The sequence below is a fragment of the Cervus elaphus genome, chromosome 28 (assembly GCF_910594005.1).
Source record: "Cervus elaphus chromosome 28, mCerEla1.1, whole genome shotgun sequence".
NCBI lineage: Eukaryota > Metazoa > Chordata > Mammalia > Artiodactyla > Cervidae > Cervus > Cervus elaphus.
This window is the reverse complement of record NC_057842.1, coordinates 49,552,819-49,571,175: the sequence shown is the minus strand read 5'-3', so window position 1 is coordinate 49,571,175 and position 18,357 is coordinate 49,552,819. Positions and strand designations below refer to the sequence as shown.

At 34.8% G+C, this 18,357-nt stretch overlaps 1 protein-coding gene across 14 annotated transcripts in view; it reads left to right on the top strand.

Annotated features, from left to right (window-relative positions):
* GRIK2 (glutamate ionotropic receptor kainate type subunit 2) overlaps window positions 1-18,357 on the top strand; it is a 721,045-nt gene that overhangs the window by 439,156 nt on the left and 263,532 nt on the right. For all 14 annotated transcript variants that reach the window (XR_006338355.1, XM_043889993.1, XM_043889994.1 and 11 more), the window contains one exon: window positions 17,992-18,135. Coding sequence is in view for 13 of the 14 variants with exons in the window: in XM_043889993.1 (XP_043745928.1) it covers window positions 17,992-18,135 (144 nt within the window). In the remaining variant the exon portion in view is untranslated. The remainder of the gene's footprint in view (window positions 1-17,991; window positions 18,136-18,357) is intronic.

Below are 18,357 nucleotides of genomic sequence, written 5' to 3'. Positions count from 1 at the left end.
CCTGAAAACAGAAGCAAGATATATTTTTTTTTTCCCTTGAGGGAAGGAAGTGTTTTCTTAGGAAATCAGCCCTTTTCGCTTCCTCTCCATAGAGCAGAAATTAATCTTGTAACCAATTCTTCAGAGCCTATAGAAATGGCAGGCACTACCTTTAAATGAGGTTAATCTGGGTGTGTAATGATTAAAGTGACCTCTTATTTGGAAATTAGGAACATATCAAATTTGGGTTTTCCTATACATCTACTGAGGTCTGATTTCTCAAAAAAGTTCTGTAAGTCATTTATATGGAATCCATTTTTTTTTGCATTACAAATATTGAGGCTAAATTTCAAAATGTTGTATATGAGTTTAATTCCATTAAAATTTAAATTAAATGATTAAAACAATATTTTAAGCTATCTTTGTTTTTGCAAGCTGCATTGATTGGAATAAGGAGCCAAATATTAATTTATAAATGTAAAGCATTTTCAGTATGAAGAAATCACTTATTTTAAGAAAATGATATAGACTGGCATCATTGAAACAACATTCTACTGGTAAAATTTATGTACTTATTCCACTTATGCTTAAAATGATAGCTCACTGATTTGGGACTTGATTTTGGAGAAAACTGAGAAAATCAATATTAGTAGATAATTTAAAGACCAAATAGCTGTAGTATTAATTATAAATTTTTAATAAATGCTCTTGAATATTTTTTCTAAATCTTATGGTTCAATATGTGATATCATTGATAATATCAAAATAATGGTCCTAAAAGTTCCTGAAATATTTAAAACCTTCCTCAAAGTCATGTTTGACATATTGTGTGTGTGTGTTAGTCACTCAGTCGTGTCCAACTCTTTGTCCATGGACTGTAGCCCACCAGGCTCCTCTGTCCATGGAATTCTCCAGGCAAGAATACTGGAGTGGGTTGCTATTCCCTTCTCCAGGGTATCTTCCCAACCCAGGGATCAAACCTGGGTCTCTTGTGTTGCAGACAGATTCTTTACCATCTGAGCCACCAGGGAAGCCCTCATGTCTGACATAAATGAGCACATTTGGAATTATGGAAAATTCAATTGGGAGAAAAAGATTGGCTATGCTTACCTCAAATATTTTTTTTATAACAAAGTTGGCTATACGTAAATACATAAAACAACTATGTTTGTTTGAAAACAGCTAGTCATGCCATATAATTGTCAAACTGTGTTTTAGGTAAATACAGCATGTCTTTCAGACCAGATGACTTCTGGGAGTGTCATCTTCTAGAGCTGAGTTGCCTGCTAATCGCCTGGCTCAAGACAGAAAAAAAAAAGCGTATTAGTGCTTTTCCAAATGAGCCTCACACTTAGGGAGCACCACAGTAATTTTATTTAATAGCTTGGGGCTTCATTTGCAAGAAGCAGACACCATGTTAATTAACAGCACAGTGCTTGTAGGAAAGCTTTAAGATATGACTTGATTAATCACTTTTTCCTTTTGATGTCCGTATTTAGAAAATAATTCTTTATGCCCACTGACGCAGATGATGGCCTGACTGGTTGGTTGTCGTTGTCCAAAACGGGCAGTCTTTACAATGACAAGTCATCCAGGCAGCTCTCATCTGACAGTCTTGGGGCCTGACCTTTACTTTTGGTTGCGTTTACATGCATGAAAATGAAAAGTCTGTAGTGGAAAACTTTAGGGAAATTAGAAGTGGCTCGTGTAAACAGCAAGTTACCTAGAATTCAGAAGGAAATATGCTTTAAAAAAGATAATTATTGGAGTGTAGTTGATTTAAAATGTTGTCTTAGTTTCTACTGTATAGCAAAGTGAATCAGTTATACATATATGTATATCCACTCTTAAAATTCTTTTCCCATACAAGTCATTACAGTATACTAAATAGAGTTCCCCGTGCTATACCACAGGTCGTTGTTAGTTACCTATTTCATACATAGTAGTGTGTGTATGTTAATCCCAATCTCCCAGTGTATCCCTCCCCCCACCCACTTCCCCCCTTGGTAACCATATGTTTATTTTCTACATCTGTGACTATATTTCTGTTTTGTAAATATGTTCATTAAATATGCTGTTTTTAATAAAAACATAAAATTTGAATTTGCTTCATTAAATCATACCTTGAAGTTATTGCAAGTTCAGTTCCAGACCACTGTTTAAAAAAAAAGTTACAGTAATTTTTAAATTTTCCAGTACATATAAAAGCTATGCTTCTACTATAGTGTAGTCTATTAAGTGTGCAATAGCATTATGTCTAAAAAAACAAGGCACAACCTTAATCAAAAGACACTTCATTGCTAAAAAATAGTAACCATTATCTGAATCTTCAGCAAGCTGAGTCATAATCTTTTTGCAGATCACCATAGCAAGTAATAATAAGGAAAACTTTTAAATATTGTGAGAGTTATGTAAATGCAAAATGGGCACAAAGTGAGTGAATACTGTTGGAAAATAGCACCAATAAACTTTCAGGATACAAAGTTGCCACAAACCTCCAATGTATAAAAAGCATGGTATCTGCAAGGTACAATAAAGTGAAATATGCCTAAAATTCTGCTGTTTATAGGCACAACACATAATTATCCAATATCATGCATGAGTACAATTGTGCCTTATGAGAGGTATAACCTATATTTTGTTTATAACTAAACAATTTATATCTTAAGAGTATCCATAATTGAAATTTATTTAGTAGCTGAAAATGATAAGGTAGAACCTAATACTAACTTGGAAGGGCATGTTCTTAGTTTTTTTTTTTTCCTTTTTAAAGCAACTTGAGACTACTCCACTTTTGATTAAAACAATAAAAATAAATGCAATATCTATGTGGGTTTGTATTTATATATCAATGGTATTGAGAAATAATTACCTCAAAGTTTGGAGCCTGAATGGCAGACTCTAAATTGTTTTACTGAATGTAAGGCTATACTGCTATAATCCATTACAAGAGGAATATATTGTTTTATAGCATGGATATCTAAATTTTAACATCTATGCTTAAATGTCAATACATATAGCTCTAGACAATAATTTTAATAGCTTTACAATATTCAGTTATATAACATTAAAAATTTCTTAGCCTTGAAATTCAGGCCGCTATATTTTTTAAAAAGTATAAACCATGTTTTATGCATGTATTTGTATATACATCTGTGTGATCTTGTATTGTTGTTTCAATGGAGTAAAATTTCCAAAGGGAAATTGTAATGTCCCAGTTTGTGCTTGACACCGATTTCCAGATTGTTTTCCGGAATAGTATTACCTGTTTTTTTCTGGCACTCAGCCATAGGTACTAGCACATCATTGTGCACCTATGTCTCATGAGGAAATTGTGATTTTTCTTACCTAGAAATTTTACTGACTCTTTCTCACCTCTTGATTGAAAAAAAATAACTTCATGTCATCAAGAAATGAAAGCTGACTTTTCAATGATGGAAAGCTTTGGATAAAAGCTATCTTTTCAGTGATCTTGTTTCATAGAGCACACTGCATTAGCTTAAGAGGAGGGTGGAGCTAGTCTCTAAAATAGATGATAACTTGTGTTCCCTAGCCACTGCTATAAATAGCCACAATTGATGTTGTCATAATGTATCATGACTTCAGAAAAGCAGAATCTCTCAAGTGTGCCCCTTACTGGATGATTTAAGCCTCAACTCTTCAGAATCTTTTACCTACACCATTAGATTGTTAAAGAAAATTAAGTTAAATCATATCTGAAAAGTGCCTACATAATGCCGTATGGTAGGAGTTGTGGAAAGTAACTAAATAACTTCTTGTGAAGTATTTACTTTCTAATTTAAAAAGGCAAAACATCATTCATGGGGTATAGTTAACAATCAACATAATATGCCAATGTCATAACAGATATGCTTATTACCTGGTTTTTTCATATCTATAGTAAACTTCACTCTTACATTCTGGTCAAAGATAGTCCTTATGATTCACCTAATTTCAAAGAATAATGAAATAAAAGTAAACGATTCTTCTGTTTTGCATGATAGATATGTATAATACCTTTGTACTGGTTTTCTTGAGAACAAAAGTAGGTGCAAATACCTAATTAGAAAAAAGTCTGTCAAATTCTGGAATTATATTTATAATTACAGTCATTTTCCCTTCAAAATATCTGTGGGTATCCACTCAGAGTATCTGTGGGTATTCATTAGGTGGCCTGTATTTACAAGGTGAGAAAGGCAAGAGAAGGCCCTGAAGGATATTCATTTGGGGAAGAGAGGAATGGAGGGGTCAGGGTTAGGAATACAAAGGAGCAGAAGAAGTATTGTTTGATGCTATGAACTCTGGAAACACAGGAACCTACCCAGTGGTTAACAGCCTTGCATTGAGGCTTACCGTACTTATTCAGATGCCATCAGTGAGTTTTGAGTCAATGCATGCTTTATAGAATTCCTATAAATGACCTAAGCTCAAGGGTAAAGTTAAATTCAGAATGTCTTTTTATTTAAATTTTTTCCTCAGAAATTTATCAAATTTCTCTTTCAACTAAGAAGGAAAACCATTTAAAGCTCTTTTATCTTCAGAATGCTTAGGCTATTCTTTTTCTACTGCCTCATCACTTCTTAAATTTCTTTTTGTTTCTTCAGATGATCATTTTTTATGCCTTTTCAAACGTTTGTGCCATCCTTTTGCTGCTAGTTTCTCTGCGGAAATGTTGTTCCTTCTGGTTTTCCTCTGAGTCTCTGCCTCTCACTCTCCAGTCTTAACTTTGGCTGCAACTATTCAGTTGTAAAATCCATCAGGTGAAGTTTATCAAACCCTTTTCTCTTCTGAGTAAAGTGGTATCACCTTCAGCTCTTGCTCTTTGTCTACTTTGAATTAATTTCCTGAATGGCATAGGATTCAGCATACGCAGAAAAAGGTTGCAATGAAAGTCTTTTACGTCTGGGTTTGTGATTTATAATTTGTTTCATCAAGTATAAAACTCAAAAGTATAAATGTCAAGAGTTAACTCATACAGTTTAATCGGTCATTTCCAATTTTGGTGTCAGTCTATTAACCTACTGACTAAAAGGGCATTGCAGAGGGTTAGTTTACATTTGGTTTCATAGTCCTCTCTGATTTCTTTCTTAATAATGTTCTCAGCAGTGTACCATTAAAGTTTTTTGCTTCAGTTCACAATCTGATTGTCCCTGAACCTGTATAATTCACAGGAGGAACAGTCGTGTTGACTGAGACAAATTTAGGCAGGCAGAGTGTATACATCTTACAGTTGTTCCATTTTGTGTTATTAGTGTAACTAATTCCCAATACTGTAGATATCTTAGTAGTTACCCCCAAATTTCCTACTATATTAAATGTTTCTCTACAGAGAATTAAGAATTATTAATAGAGGATAGTAATTATACATTTGGTGAATTTATTTAATGTGCTTATTACATTTTCTAGTATTTGCATTTGTAATATTACATATGGCCTCTTTTGCATATATATTCCTATTTTTCTAAATTTATATCCCAACTCTGTGAGTAGATAGTAATCACATTTTGCCTTGAGGAAGCCAAAGCCTAGACCTTCATCATTCAAGATTCTTTCAATTCTAATTGCCTAAAATGCCCTGAAAATTAGTTAATAGCAAAAGGAAAAGCCTGTTGAGTCTCTAGCTCATAAGTACAAGATAATCTGTTTTCAGATACAGTTGAATCCAGTTGGTTGCAGGTCATAAAGTCATAAAGAAGCTAATTTCCATCACTCTCCTTTTTCATTTGCATCGGTTCTGTTCTCAGACAGAGGGTGCAGAGGACCACGAAAGTTCATATACACAGGTTCAGAGCTTCAGGAGAAGGAATGTGTTTCTTTCCCAGTGGCTCCCTCAGAAGGCCTGGATTTAACTTGGCCATGCCTGAAGCAGTGGTAGTTATCAATAAGGCCTATAGTGCATAGGCCTTAGGAGACTGGGTCAGGGAATAGCTGGGAGGGGAAAAATATTCTGCTGTAATAGGAAGAGATGCTGAAAATGCAGAACAATAGAATCCCATCAACATAGTTACATTATTTTAATAAAATCATATTCTTGGTCTTCCGAGTTCCATGCTCTATTCTTTTAATCTCCTGTTTAGATCAGTTATAACATGAACTGATATATAAAGACTCAACTTTAGGAGAACCCTTTAATATCTGTTTCATTAAAGAACAAGCATATTTTCATTGCCTGGAAAGGAGATGTTAGGAATCTCAGGATATGAACAAAGTATAATCTTTAAAAGGACTTCTCAATGGCTCAGGGGTAAAGAATCTGCCTGCAGTGCAGAAGATGTGTGTTCGATCCCTGGGTTGGGAAGATCTCCTGGAGAAAGAAACTGACTCCAGTATTCTTTCCTGGGAAATCCCATGGACAGAGGATCTGGCAGACTACAGTCCATAGGGTCGCAAGAGTCAGACACAACATAGTGACTAAACAACAAGAAATAATCTTAAAAAAAAAAAAAAAAAAACTAGTGAGAATTCTGGTTTGACTTTTTCCCTTGATCCTACTCTCCTTTCCAACTTCTGCTTTCTAAGCTTTTCCCCACTCCTTTTGTTTGTTGAAGCCGTAAGTGCTAATAGAAAAATCTTTCATACAGTACCTACCTTCTAACATACCAATAGATAGGCGTTGCTCCGGACAAAATTGGATACTCTTCTTTACTCATCATGGGGCAGTATATTAAGAATGTTAATTTGTTTGTCTAAATAATTGACCTCTCAGTCTTATTACCCAAACTCATAATTGTGTTCTATGTTAATAACACAATAATATTTGTAAATGTTGAATGAGTGAATCAAACTATAAATCACATAAAGAGAAATGAAATAAAAAAAGATAATGGCGAAAGCATATGCTCATATGGGAAAAGGGATATTCATGAGACCCAAGAGTGGGCAAGCAAAGGCATTTCCTCTTGGCAATAAAAATAATAATTAGTTAAATCAATGCATTTTCAAAGTAGGAATCAACCAGGTTATTTAAAGTAGTGAAGAGACAGAAATCTTCACATTAAATCTAAGGTACACTGAAATGTGATCATGCAAATCAATTTATTTTTTTCCTCAAAGACTGTATCCTAAATCTAAATTGATATTACTGGTGTTAACATTCTTGAGATTCTCACTTACCCCACTCTGTAATTATGACACATTTAAAATCTTTATAGTTCTCACTTTTCTAAATTTATCGAATTTGATCCTTATAATGTGAGATACATCATTTTTCTACTTTTTTTAAAGATGAAAAAAAAATGAAGCTAAGAAAGATTGCATGATTTCCAATAGGGACTGATACATTACAAAACTAAAGCTATAATCCCATTAGATTTCTGTGAAACTTTGCTTTTTTTCACATTTCTATGATAAGTTGTTAATTGTTTAGTCATTAAATCATGTCTGACTCTTTTGTAACCCCACGAACTGAAACCCACCAGGCTCTTCTGTCCATGGGACTTCCCAGGCAAGAATACTGCAATGAGTTACTATTTTTTTTCTCCAGGGGATCTTCCCAACACAGAGATTGTACCCAAGTACAACACAGAGATTGTACCCAAGATTGTACCACTGAGCCACCAGGGAAGCCCCTGTGAGAAGTTACTATTACAATTTTATATACAGAGCACAGTACAAAAAGCTAGACTCCCAAGAAGAGCACAAAAAGTTGTTTTGGACACATATTGGCATGATTTATTTGGATATCGTTTTATTTATTCAGAAATATCTGTATCAAGGGCTTCCCTGGTGGCTCAGATAGTAAAGACTTTGCCTCCAATGCAGGAGACCCAAGTTTAATCTTTGGGTCGGGAAGATCCCCTGGAGAAGCAAATTAGTACCCACTCCAGGATTCTTGCCTGAAAATTCCATGCACAGAGGATCCTGGGGGGCTACAGTCCATGGGGTCACAAAGAGTTGGATATGACTAAGCAATTAACATATACACATTGGTATAAATTTCACCTTTATGCTTCAAATCATGCTTAAAATAGATCTTAACTATCATTTAATTTTTGATTTGGGTAAATAATATATAAAGTATCAGGTTCTCAATTTTTGTAGGCATTTGGAACTAGTATTTACATGAACTCAAATTTCTGGTATCTTTTTGGTTTGCATATTCTTGGATCTCAAATTAGAAAGAATCAGTCTGTGAACAGCATAAAAATCAATTTTAATTCATTACATTGAGAAAAGTAAATATAAACAATATTGAGGAATGTAAATTTTTAAATGTAAGAAGCTAATTTGAGCTCCAAATATCAGGATAATTGGATGTACTAGACATATGCTGGAAGTGCAGAGAATACTTCCCCTTGATATTGACTCTTCTCTAGATCAATAGCAGTTCCAAATGTAGTAAAGAAGCACACAAGATTTAACAGGACCTAAATTATTAAGGCCAGTACATTGTTGCTAGAGAGTTCATTAAGAATCCCATCAATACAGTGTGGTTCATGGGCGCTAGTAAGAGCTTCGTGGAACATTTTAAAAGAGAATGAGATATCTCAATGGACTGATCTTAGTGGAAAAATTTAATTAGGTAAGAATAATTACATTAGTTAAATGAAACTTTTAATTGAAAACCTGTTGGTATTTTCTAACCTGCTTCACAGCTGTTCCTTAATCATTTATATTTAAAAAATGAAGAGTTTCTCTACATGGTATTTGAGAAACATCTAAACATCTTGGAATTTGTATATAAATGTTTAAAGTACTTTAGAGAGTGTGGCAGTAAAAACAAATAGGATTTTCTGCTTGGGAAACGGTGCATTTTAAAGATATGTGTAGGAAAGAAAGCAAATTATATAGAAAATATTTGAGATGAATATATATAATTCTTGGAAAGAATGCAAAATAGTCATCTAAAGCTTTCGGAATTCTAACGTTAAAATTCCATGGACTGAATTTCATACCTTATAAAGATATAAAGGCTTACAGAGAAATAATGCTGTTTTGTAAAATTATCTTGTTGACTGTTATTAAAGAAACTGCATCCAGCAAGAGTTCTTGCAAGATTGAAATTGTATGATAGAAAATTTTATAATGGAAAAGGAAAGAGCCAACGGAAACTCTTACTCTCAAAATTAACACTTAGATTGCCTATTCAAAATAGGTGAAATTGCTGCCACAATTTTTTGGGTAGTTTTTAAAGCCTAAGACAGAGAGTATTGGTTTGAGGAAATATAGACACTTATTTAAATCCACAAATTTACAGGAACACCAAGCAAAAAGATCCACTAATTACCCATTGCATTAATCCTAGACCAGGCCATTTTTTTTCTGAATCCCAGCAGCACTATCATCCAATACTGTTTCCTTTTCTTAAGCTTCAACGCTTTGCTGAACTTGAATTTTCTTCCTAACTCACCAATTTGACTGTAATACTGAACTCATTCTATTCTTTTCCCTTCTTCTCTTTTCTTTATATTTCCTTTAAGCTCTTATTCCTTTTTAGCCCTCATGGGTACTGAATGCCATACAGGTAACTACAAAAATCCATATTCCTTTTAATGGTCTTTTACCATGCAGTTTCTGGAATCTCCTTTTTTTCAACTAATCTGCAATACAGGCACCATTCTGGTTGCTTTAAAAACATGAAAAACAGGCATATCTATCCATATCCTAATTGTGAAGAGGAACAAAACATGATAAAATCCTGGGATAGTTTAGTAAATGACTTTGAATAACAGAAAGGAAACCAAGGTGGGTTTAATGTGCATGAGAAGTTTTAACAGTAAAGTTGAAACAACAAAGAAACTGTAATACAAGTATTGGCAGATTTTGTTGGATCAGGGAGGAAATGGGTAGAGTATGAACACAGACAAATGACTGAAGAAAAGTTAACTTTGATTTCCCTTATTTATATATGCATGTGACATGTTGGTATTAAAGTTTATTGAAAAAGTACACAAAGCATAAAGAATTATAGGGAGGAGATGGATAAATTAGGATTATGATTGCATTATAAAGGCCAATATAAAATCAAAATGAAAGATGAGTTTTTCTAGGAGTGCAAATATAAACTCCAGGGCACCTGAAAATTCACCTGGTTCCTGCCCCTCCTTTTACAGATGAAGAAACTGAAGACTAGAAAAAACTGCAAGGCAGATTTGTCCAGGTTCACATTGCTGGTGGGTAAATTATCTGTCCAACAGCAGTCCTTTAATTAGCAGCAAAACTCAAGATGCTGTAATATTTTGCCACTTATATTTAAATTCTAGACTTGTCAGATATTGTGTGTGCTTTTTTTTTTTTTCTTTTTGAGCACTGAATTGTGGCATTGTGTACCCACCACATTTTATAGGGATCACGTTGTTGTTGTGTGTTAATTTCCTTCCTGCTCCTTCTCCCTCCAGAACTTGATCTGCTCTCTTGAACAGCACGAGGCCTGTTCCCTCCTTTAGGCTAACAGTGGGTGCAGAAGGGTTGAAACATTCTACTTTCTAAACCGGCTCCTTGTTCTGGATAAGATCCATCTTGATGAGATTACCGCTCTTCTGGCGATCGTCGTCCTCATCATCTAACACCTGCCTATGCACCGCGAGCCAGGGATTGTGCAAACTGCTTTAATGTATTATCTCATGCCGTCTGTGTAGTCCAGGCAGCTGCTGGTAAAGAACGCCGTTTCAGAGCAGTACAAAGAGCCGGCAACACAGTAAGCATAATGGCAGCTGCAGTGTAACTGGGAGAATTGTCTCTGACAATTGGCTCCCGACTGGGTCTGAGGGCATTTCTTCTTCCATCCCCCGGTTTCGTTACCAGCCCCTGTGCACCTGCTCCGTGCCGGGCAGAGCGCTGGCGGCGGTGTGTGCCAGCCGAACGAGCGAGCACCAGCCTGCCTTCCATGTGTGACCCTCGCCCTTGCTCAGAGGGGCGGCTGATTCTCTCTCCCATTTCGGCTTGTGCTTGGGCAGGGAGCGCCAGAGGCCAGAATCGAGTCTCTCCTCCACCACCCTTAATAGTCACATCTTCTAATAGAAGAATCAATATTTGTATCTCTTTTTCTCTTGGAACTATCTGGTTTATAAAAGTGACTTTTCTTCCAACAAGGGACAGATATGGCAGATCATCAGTTTTCATTTCCAATTATAAAATGAGGAAACAAAGCAAATGGGGATTTATTTTTTAATTATTTGTTTTAGATAAAAGATCAAGTCAATGAAATATCCAGGATTCATAAACTTAAACTCCATGTATTAGACCAACCAAACTGGTCTCTGTGCTGTGCACCATACTTCAGATGGGAATTCAGACATGAGCAAAATCTGAGAGGCAGGAGTTCCAGAATAGATCTGCCACCTGCCAGCTAGCATTCAGATCTCAAAGGGGACCTGCCTGCACTTATTTAATGGAAAGATGAATGTGTTCACGAAGCTGTTACTATAAATTCATTTAGAAGCGGGACAGAGGCTGCACTCACATTCCTCCCAGATTTGAGCTGCTGGCGGATTTGGTTCACTGTACCTCTGGGAGGGAATACATTCTAGCTAGATGGCAAAGTGTGGTTGTTATTCAGAGCTTCCTAATGCCTGTTCTTTTATGGTGTAAATGAACTTTTGGGTTGAATCATCAATTTATTGAAAAATGCTTTTATACATGCCCAGAGTAAAAAAGCGTGGGTGAAGCAATATATGGAATGCTGTGCAGTTTTATAAAGAGAGGTGTGATTATTATACAAAAGATGTTTGTGTCTAGAAAGGAGGATAAAATGTGAAAAAGTGTAAAGAATTTTATTAAAAGTAGAATGTTCAAGGAGGAAAGAAGATACAGATCAGTGATGCTTTATTTGTGAGAATTCTAGACATTGATAGAATAAAATGAAATCTACAAACCATCTTCCCAGAAAAATGCATGATCATTTTTTTAATAGCTGTATTAGAGTAAAATTGATGTATTATAGTTGCCATATTTAAACTGTGCAATTTGATAGGTTTTGACCTAAGTGTACACTCATACAAGCATCACTACAATCAAGATATGGTGATACTCTTTTAAGATTAGTCACATATTATATATGTAACTAATATATATATATAATATACACTTTATATATATATCATGTATCACATCACTCTTACGATTAGTTACATTTAAATGTAAATTATTAAAAACAATATTAGGTGTGTTTGGAGCCCAGATCAAGAGCCCAACTATGTAAAAAGTGCTTAAGCAGAAAGACATTGTCATAAATGTAAATCTGCTGGCATAATAGAGAAAATAAATTGGAAAATGCTGTTTTACAACTTCTCCCAGGCAAAACTCAATGGGATGCCCAAAAGCGTTATTTCCTGGGGGACAGAGCATTCCGAAAGGCTGCCTCCCTATTGGGAAGAAAGGTAAATACCTTTGACAGCTTTTGTGAAGAGGAGTCTTTAGTGTACTTAGTGTATTGAAGAGATTTAATGCAGTGGTGTTTGCTTCTGTGATCCTCTGTAGTTCAAAACTGCTCATTTCTAACTAATTGCTTCATCCCTCATGCAAATAAAAGCTTTGTTTCAAGTTTTATAACTCTAGAATATCTATCCCAGAACTTTACAAAGAAAATGTTTAATGATGATGATTATAGTGATTAGAAACTGAAATAACATATGCACTTCCCATGGACATGCTTGGTAATTAGCCCTTAGTACCAGATTCTTCTGTAAATGAAATTTAAGTACACAGAAATATTTTAGCTTTTCACAGAATCCATTAATATTCCTGTTTTTATTATTTGAAATGTTTCAACCATATATCCTACATCAAAAGTATTTAGCAATGGTAATTCTTATCATTTGAAACTTTTGAGAGCATCTAATCTCTCTGAGTTTTCAATTATTTAAAAATATGCAGCGGACTTTTTCCAAGCATAAAAGAAATGTAAGCATACGTACACTTCACTGTTCCCTCAATGCTTTACAGTCTCATCAGACATGAGGCTACATGAAATAGATGAAAAAAGTACGGTGTGACTAAACCAATTTCTGTGGCAATAGCTCAACCATAGAAATTAGCATTCATCACTCTTCTACCTGCATCCCCGTTACACACTCCATGCCTAAAAGTAATTAGACTGGGTATAAGATAAACCCAGCAATAAGTTAGGGAGATGGTTAATGCATATTTATAATATATGCGAAGGCACTTGTGATCTTTTCAAGCCATCCATTTAAAAAGATCACTGTTGTTTTACTGAAATATGTCAGACTATATTGCACAGTTTTAAAGGTTTGCAAAACAAGTTTCTGGCTGATGGACATGCTTTGTAGATTAACTAAATTATTTTGGAAAGGAAATGTTCCAACTCCAGTCTAATCTGAGATAGGGGCTCAAGGGGGCTCGTATAGCTATTTTTAGATGCTTGACCTGGCAGTGAAATAGGGAGGGCTGCACTTGGATCTGACTGTACCTACCTAGCCTGCACTTCCTTCCGGGCTATATTCCTAGGGTGAACAGACATTCTAACTTTCCACGCAATAAGTATGATCTATTTGTATATAAGTAATTATACTTGAAAGAGAGAAAATAGGATAAATTGTTTGGTCTTCCTTGCTGATTGATTTATTTATTTATTTTTCTGCCTAGCTTTTGTCTGTGTCTAGGATCTAAATAACTACAACTTTTTCTAACCCCCTTCTATGGATTTTAATAACCAGATTGTACACATACTCTATTTTAATTGATTTGGTTAATTCACATTTATGTTTATGTATCTGAAGGTTTTTTTAGAGGTAGCTGGAAATGGCAACCCACTCCAGTATTCTTGCCTGGAAAATCCCATGGACTGAGGATCGTGGTAGGCTACAGTCCGTGGGGTCGCAAAGAGTCGGACACGACTGAGCGACTTCACTTCACTATGATGTGTAAGGAAAAAAAATTGACCTGGAAGACAAATGAACTTTTGTTTGAATCTCAGTTCAGAGATAGGCTCCATGGGACATAATTTTCTGGTATTCAGCAGAATCTCCAGAAATATGAGATCCACTGCTGTGAGTTTCCCTTCCATTGCCTGTCATAGTTTCAGTGGGAATTTGGTTTAATGGAGGTAATTGGTTATGGTAGTTAGGACAGTGGTTTTAAGAATTAGACTGTCTGAATCTTGTTTTTAATATCTTTTGTCTGAGTCTTGTTTCTGCCAATCTTGTTATGATAGTTTGGAGGGTCATTCTAAGAGCTAAGTTTTGTCTGAGTCTTGTTTCTCAAGGTGATAACACCTTGAGAGTATTACTTCAAAGTTGCTAAACTTCAGTTTTCTCTTCTCTGATAAAAGTAGTATCAGCTAAAATATAGGATCTACATGAAATGCATGTGAAGAAATTGACACAGTTGTGTGGCATAGAGTAAGTGTGCAATGTAGCTTGTTAGTAATATTATTAAAATATTGACAAAGTAATGAACCCATGTATCTCCTCCACTCCTCCCATCTTTCCTTGTCTTTTCCCTCTAGAGAAGAGTCAAGGCAAAGGATTATAGAGTCAATATGAGAGAGTGGAAGACTTAGCCAGAACAGCTCAATAAAACTCTACAGTTTAGAGTTGGAAGTAGAGATGCCTTCAGCCTGATCTTAAAAGATACTCTTGGACCCTTGCCTTGTGAAAATCTACTGAGCAGCAACTGTATAGAATAAATCTACTTTCACAACCTTGTTCCTGGTTAATACTAACCTTCTAACTAACTTATTACTGACTCAATCTCATGCATCAATGTATTTATTTTTTGTGAATTTATATTTACCAATTCTCCACAATCTATTTTCCTTACTTTATACTGCATTTTCATTATGTAAATATTTGCTGTTTATAAAAAATTATAAATATATTAATATATTCAAGTGCATATTGATATTTCTTATATTTTGAAACTTTAAATTGTTTTTCTTTATTAAAAGTTGAACACTGAACAAAAGCTAGAGAGAAGGATGTAAACTCTGGGTAGTATTTTTAGATTCAAATCCAGCTCCATTTCTACATGCTATGATTTTCAGACCAGTTGTTTTAACTGTCCTCTGCGTTAACTTCCTATTTTATACAGGAATTAAATTCATCAATGAATTTCCAATTGCATGATCGTTATAAGAATTAAAGAAAATGATTTAGGGCAAGTGCATCACACAAAGTAAATACTGAATGAACATTACTAATGTTATTAAATTAAGGCAAATTGTCAAGCATATGCATTCTTGTGAAAATAAGGAAAACATTTTTGATAAGCTGGAGCTTTCTCAAAACTTTTCAAAGTTGAAAGAATTTACATATGTAGTTTTTTGAAGAAGATAGTAAAGTTAAGTCTGACAGGATATCAAGTCTAAGTGGAAAACAATTGATATTATCACATAAAGCAACTAGTTTAAAAGTAGGATAAAAAAAGCACTCTAAGCAGATGAAAATGTCATAGAGAGTAGTTTCAGAAGTTCTGTTTATTACTTTATAATAAATCAACATATTTTAAACTGAAAATTCAAGAAGATATTTAAACAGCAACTTTTAAACTACAATTTTTCTCTAATATTTATCTTTAACTTGTAGCTTAATAAATGCTATTTCCCATTTGCAATTACATTTAAAATCACAGATCTTAAATAGTTTTATTGTCATCTAGTATACACTCTGATCCAGAAGCTGAAATTAAGTACCAAAAATCATTTTCAAACTTTTAATTAGGTAAAATTCTTTCCTAGTGTTGTCATTTTATTAATAGATAAGGTTACTATTCTAGAATTTTCATACAGGTCACATAAGATCACATAAGGCAGCAAGTCCTGGCAGGATAGTAGGAATAGCATAGATTGTGTTCTTTTAGCTATTGTATGACAAAATTTCATCTTGGTAATAATTGCAATGGTAGTTAGTAAACCTCCATCTTAAAAAAAAAAAAAAAACTAGAAAATAAAGAAAAAGGAGAAAAATATAAATTTTACTCACTTCTGTCTCCCAAGAGTAATCACTAGTATCATTTTAGTGTATTTTTTTCACTTTAATTTTTTTAAATTGTTATTCGCATAATATGCCCCGTATGATGTTTAAGAATACTTTCTGTGACCAATGAGGCTGTTTGAATCTGGGCCTCTCCACTGCTTAGTTGTATGACTTTGTTAGTTACATAACATCTCTCAGCCTTGGTCTCATCATTTGTAAAATGGAAACAATATCAGGAAATCAACAGTATCAGGAAAAATGGAAATAATTCTCAATTATTATTGTAAGAAATAAGTTAAATAGCATATATTAAGTACACAAATGCTAGAAATACAGTTCTGTATAATCTGTTTTTATACTTAGCTTTATATCTCATGCAGTTTCTCATCTAATGATTATTTTTTAAAACATGATTTTTAATGTTTATATAAAGTATCATTGTGATTTTCTGTGTTTCCTTATTTTGAACATTTATTGATTTATACTCTTTGTTATTTATTAAAACAAATATTGTGTGTAGCTTTTGTTTTTATCTTTTATTTTCTCAGGGCAAATTCCAGAAAGAGAAATAACTGGATTAAAAAGAACGTGGATATTTAAAAAATTCCCTTGTGGTGCAACTTGCAAAATTGCCCTTTATCTTCTCTCTAGTAGTCTCTTAAAGTGTTCATATCTCTATGCATTTGTTGATAGTGACTTTTAAAAAATTCATTTTATTTAAAAATCAAACATGTCTTTCCTATCTTGGTAACTTTTTTTTTTATAACCACCAGTGTGGTGTATGAGATTTGTCCTCTGAGTGTTAACTCAGGCCAAAGATAAATATCAGCCTGATCCTCAGGCTCATGATACGTGCCTGTATCAACACCACTCCTCTAGTTTTCACTCTGCAGCCATCAGTGTGCGAAAGTCGTCAGCTGGTATTTACCAAGCGAGGGTTATGAATCTGAGCTATATTCCCCAAAGATTTATGAACTATAGAATGGTATTATTACTATGTTCTGTCATTGCACTGGGCTCTTTAGCCGCCTTCCATTTTATGTGGTTAAGTTCCTGAGGATCCATTTGCATGAAAGCTACTGTGTGTCCTCATTTCGTATTGTATTGTGGCAAACGCTGTAATCTACAGGGTTCCTATTCATTTTGGAATTCATTTCACAGCTCACTAATTGTGTGAATGAGAAGAGGAAATATATGCTTTTATTCCAAAGCATGCCAAGCAGATGGCCCAAAGTTCATTGCTACCCTCATTGTCAGCGTGGCTCTCTTCTGTAGGTAGCGAGCCTGGCATAGATCCGTCAAACACAATGTGAGGGTCCATTTAACACAGCGCTTGACACTTACTGAGCCTCTGGTTTGTTATGACTTATAAACATTTTATTTTTTATCATTCACCTCTAAAGTGGCCAGTCATTTGAGCAGGTGCAAACACAGTAGAATTCATATTCATTTTGCTTGAGAAGCCAAAATGAACTTTTATTCATATGGAAATTTTGGGAAAAGAAAACAGTACAGGGGATTAAGCTTAGCTTCTTGAAAAGGGATTAACGCATGTATTGAGATTCAAAACTGTATCATCATTTCTGAGACTGAACCTTTTGAAAAGATGAATTGCAGGAAAAATTAGGGTTTATGTCTTTAAGTTTTTTAGGTAAATCTCTTCAAATCTCTTGTTTCTTTCTATGAAAGGAAATTATTTACTCATTTACTTTTATACACAATATGTAATTTAAGGAACCATTAAAATGTTCATATTTGCATTCCTTGTGTATGTGCATGCACACACACGTGTACAGAGAGACAGAGTAAGCTAGAGACAAAGGGTTGGACAAAAAATAAAATAATGCATGTCTGTACACATTTCCTACTTCAGCAGAGATAGTGGGATGATATGAAATTATGTTATCACCTCAGGAAAGGGAGGGTAGGTCAGATGTGCTAATGGGGCCCATGAAGGGATTTGATCACAGTAGCTTCTTTAAGAGAACCACAGAATGTGGAAATATTGTTTTCTCCCTTACATGAAGAAAAACTGGGTATTTCTTCCCCTCACTGGTTCTTTGTCTCTACTTACACACGCCTATCATGGGTTTCCCATGTTGTATTGACGCCACCTTTCCTTTTCTCTCGTTTTAAGACCGATGCTGCCCTCATGTATGACGCTGTGCACGTCGTGTCCGTGGGCGTCCAGCAGTTTCCCCAGATGACGGTCAGCTCCTTGCAGTGCAATCGCCACAAGCCCTGGCGCTTCGGGACCCGCTTCATGAGCCTGATTAAAGAGGTGAGTCTGGACAGTACTCCTGCTCTGCCTCACTTGTCCGCAAGTTGAGTGAATTCACATGATTGCAGTTTCCCTCACAGGTCGTCTTCTACTTGTATCTTCTAAATTAAGCTTTCTTATTTTTCCCATCCAAGCAAAATTAGCATTTTTACTAAATAATATGGAAGCAAGGGAAAAATTACATGGGAAATAAATGAATTTCTACAAAATATCTATGGTTGT